At 45.2% G+C, this 3,759-nt stretch overlaps 1 protein-coding gene across 1 annotated transcript; it reads right to left on the bottom strand.

The window, feature by feature from the left end:
* Positions 1–1,129: 1,129 nt before the first annotated feature.
* Positions 1,130–2,557, bottom strand: SPARC (secreted protein, acidic, cysteine-rich). The gene is made up of 3 exons (XM_065218905.1): positions 1,981–2,557; positions 1,570–1,920; positions 1,130–1,502 (listed from the first exon to the last, which is right to left on the bottom strand). Exons 1-3 carry the CDS (start codon positions 2,509–2,511, stop codon positions 1,419–1,421), a joined length of 966 nt encoding a protein of 321 aa, XP_065074977.1. The 5' UTR covers positions 2,512–2,557; the 3' UTR covers positions 1,130–1,418.
* Positions 2,558–3,759: the final 1,202 nt, after the last annotated feature.

Genomic DNA, 3,759 nt, shown 5'->3' with positions numbered 1-3,759 from the left:
GTATTGATTCAAGAAATTATAGCGCTGTTACATTCACCCGGTTTCATCCTTCGAAAGTGGAACTTCAATTCGAGTGAATTGCTGATAAACGTACCAGAAGGGACAGTCGTTCTATTCTGGAGCTTGAATCAGCTAATTCCAGTTGTAAAACACTAGGATTAATGTGGGAGCCTAGCTCTGATCACTTCAAATTCTGCACACCGTCGTGGAACACCACTTCAATAATCACCAAGCGAACTGTGCTCTCGGATGTTTTCCGTATATTCGATCCACTTAGCCTAGTAGGATCAGTTATAGTTCAGGCATAGATTTTCATCTAAGAGGAAGCAGTGTGGCGGGAGTACAAGCGGAATTTAGTAGATCTGGACACATTGACGATTCCTCGTTGGGTTGGATACAGCAAAAATGTTTCAGTTGTTGAGCTTCATGGATTCTGCGAGGCGTACGGAGCTTGCATCGATTTGCGCACCGTGTTGGAAGCTGGCAAAATTTAAGTACATCTACTGACAGCTAAATCTCGAGTAGCTCCTCTGAACAATCCGAAGAAAGCTGAAAAGCATGAAATCACTCCTCGATTGGAGCTTTCTTCAGCGCTTCTGCTTGCACATTTGTATGAAAGTGCAACCAGTTCGGTAGACTTCAACCGATCTACACACGATACATTCGAGCATTGACCAGATTGTACCACCCCATCGTAGTTTGTATTAGCCCCATTGATTCCATTAGTATGTAAATTGACATAAATCCAGTAGGTGCACCGGACTCTAATATGGATCCTTTTAGAATGCCACAGAAATGGATCTGGGAGTTTTCGAAAGAATGAAAAGTGAGGAGATGGTAAAAAGTTGCAGCACGGAATATGATTTCGTGGATAGAGGGCTGATTGTATGAACTTACTTCTGGAAGGAGATTCTCTATCGGGTTTCCCTGTAAGTGTCTCTGCATACGGGTCCGTCCCACCGTTTTTGGCCCTTCATACTGGAGATAAGAAATCAAATCTAGATCAAGGCATTTAGTACGAACAGTCCATTGCTATGTGCAGGCGCCTTGCTACAATAGGTGGTAGTCATCATCATCATCAGCACGGAATATGATTCGAAGAAAAAGTTTTCCTTGGCAATGACACCGCTTTATTTGTTAACTGCTACAGCACAGAAGTTGTGATAAATCTTAAAGAAATTTTCCAATTATACATTCAGCTTATCTACAGCTAATGATTCTACTCAATTAACGCTAGACAGGACACGCGCACTTCGAGAACTGAGTTGAATAGATACTTACAAAGTAGGTTAAGAGTGTATTCGGAATCATCGTTTGTGCTAGATATCTAGATTGAGCGTAACTAAAATGGCACATAGAAGTACGTTAAAATCGTTGATAGTAAGCCTAACCGTATCCTACTAAACTATCCACTGCTTTCAGTTGGAATCCGCCATTTCGAGTTCAATCTTTTCGAACTCGTCCTCCTTGTTGATTGTGGCACACCGAGCAGTGAGGTCATCCTGTAATGCAACAAAATTAACTTTACACCTGTACTTTGAATTTCAAATTCTATAATCTCCCCCTAACCTCTTCCAGCTCCAAGCAATTGCCCCACTCTTGCAGAGTGATCCTGTGGTCTCCGTTCGGGTCGCATGCTTCCAGGAACGGAGCAATGCAATGCTCCAGCGTCATCAGTGGTGCCCGGATCGGGAACAGCTCATGTCGCGATACGGAATTATCGTTCGGATGTCCATCCAAATCGCACCACTTCCAGATGGCGGCATTCGTCCACCGCTTGGTCAGATTGGTTTCGGCTTCCTGTTCCAGCTCCATGTACGCTTCCGGCAGTTCATTGCGCACGGCCAAGTCACGCATCACGTTGAACAGCCAGTCGCGCATGCGACGCGGGAAGTCGGCCAGATCGTTCTCGGAGCAGTCCTGAAAAATGTCCGTTCATATAATTTACCCTATTCGAGTGGCTCAAAGTGATCAACTCACCGGCATATCCCGGCACTGGCCGTAGTAGTCAATGTGAACGTGCTTGACTTCATCCCCGCGGCAACGTGGATCGTCCGTGTTGCACAGACACCGCTGCCTGTGGACCTCGCAAGCCGAGTCCCATGTTTCGTTGAAATTGGTGCAAACCTTCCTTCTGGAATCCGGTTCCTCCGGACACTCGGGAATGCAGATACACTTGGCATCATTGCCCTCGGCCTGGCAGATGCGTCCCGCGCCACAGCGAACGCCCTTGCATGGATCGGCCAGTCGCGGCAGGGTCTGAACGTCTTCCGGGAAGTTGTAATGTTCCGCAGCGATCTTGGCCGCCAGTTCCCGGGCCATTTGATCTTCCTTGTCGAACTGGCGTTGCACGTGCTGGGCTTCGATTTGTCTCAGCAGATTTTCATCGTCCTCGTCAAAGTCTTCGCTGGCATTGTCGTCCAGCAGGTCATCGTCGTCTTCGTTGGCGCTGACCAGCAGACACGAGGTCACCAACAGAAGAGCCAACGCCGTCAGCTCCAGTCGCCGCATGATGGTGATGACGTGGATTTGTCCAACTCACAATCGCACTTAGTTTCTATGCTCGATTAAATGTTGCAGACGGCATGAAAATAAATGGGGAACAGAACGAGTTAATGAATGAACCAGATTTGTACGACCCGATAGCAGCGCTGATGGAAGAGCTGCGAAAGAAATTGTGCGGAGCAAGTGGGTGGTGAGTGCTGGACGCGCGAGTCTGGAAAAGATATCAACGGTTGCAGGCGGCTTCTTGTTACATTTATCGGCATCAGCATCCTGTTCAGTTTGCGTAAACATTTTCTGATTGAAAGGGTGCTAGTGTGTAGAACACATAAGTAATTGTGATCGCGTACAAACATGAAAGTGCATTCAGTGCACACGGTTCTCGCCTGTAGATTCCACATGGCACACATTATCACTACTGCACGCCTTCAATTAAAATTTATTAAAAATGTTGTCATCTTTCGCTCGTTTAAATTACACATTCGCAACATTGCAATCTTCGTACGGCGAGTTGGTAGAGACAGATGCAACACACAACGGATAGGCATCAATGCGGAAACGTACTAAATCTCCTGCCCGCTCTGCCATGCAGTTGGTCTGTGGATGCTGCAATTATACATATATATAGGGTTAAGATCTAATTTCCGCCATAATAAGCACAAATCGCACTTTACCACTATATTTCTCAAACGGGGTTGAAAATCAAATGGAATGTTTCTATCAAGGATGATTTCTAAATTAATTTACCGTTCGAAATATGCCCCGACATCAATCTGAGACGAAGAGCCCTTTAGGCTAAATCAATTGAAGTGTAAGATGAAATGTAAAAATCGTAATCAATTTTACTGCTTTTTACTACCTTTCCATACCTACCGTTGGATTTGATAAAGAGTCACACATTTTTGAGATAATGTTTAAAATCTAACATCCAATTCAGTCATACGAGTTTCAATTCTGTCCAAACACATTGAAATGTCATTGGATTCACTTCGACATACGGATGAAAGCAGAAAAAAATGATTCTTTAAGAGCGCTTCCTTTGTTTTCGAGAAGAATGGATGTAAATAGGTATTCATTTTTTTTCCTTTGGTTTGTTTTCCGTCGATCTTGTTTTCCGTGCTGAGAACCAATGCTACCGACGCGACGCCAGGAAGGCAGCTCCCACACCTGGACCCTACTTATCGACACATCAACTCATGCACCGGAGACCAACGGCCTTACTTCCCTTCCGAAGGAAGACGTGATCAGAGATGTTAT

Source organism: Ochlerotatus camptorhynchus, unplaced genomic scaffold (genome assembly GCF_037179485.1).
Source record: "Ochlerotatus camptorhynchus isolate MF236.1 unplaced genomic scaffold, CSIRO-AGI_Acam_v1.1 ptg000094l, whole genome shotgun sequence".
In the NCBI taxonomy this organism is placed as follows: domain Eukaryota; kingdom Metazoa; phylum Arthropoda; class Insecta; order Diptera; family Culicidae; genus Ochlerotatus; species Ochlerotatus camptorhynchus.
The sequence above is the reverse complement of the archived record's forward strand: the minus strand, read 5'-3'. Positions and strand labels throughout refer to the sequence as shown.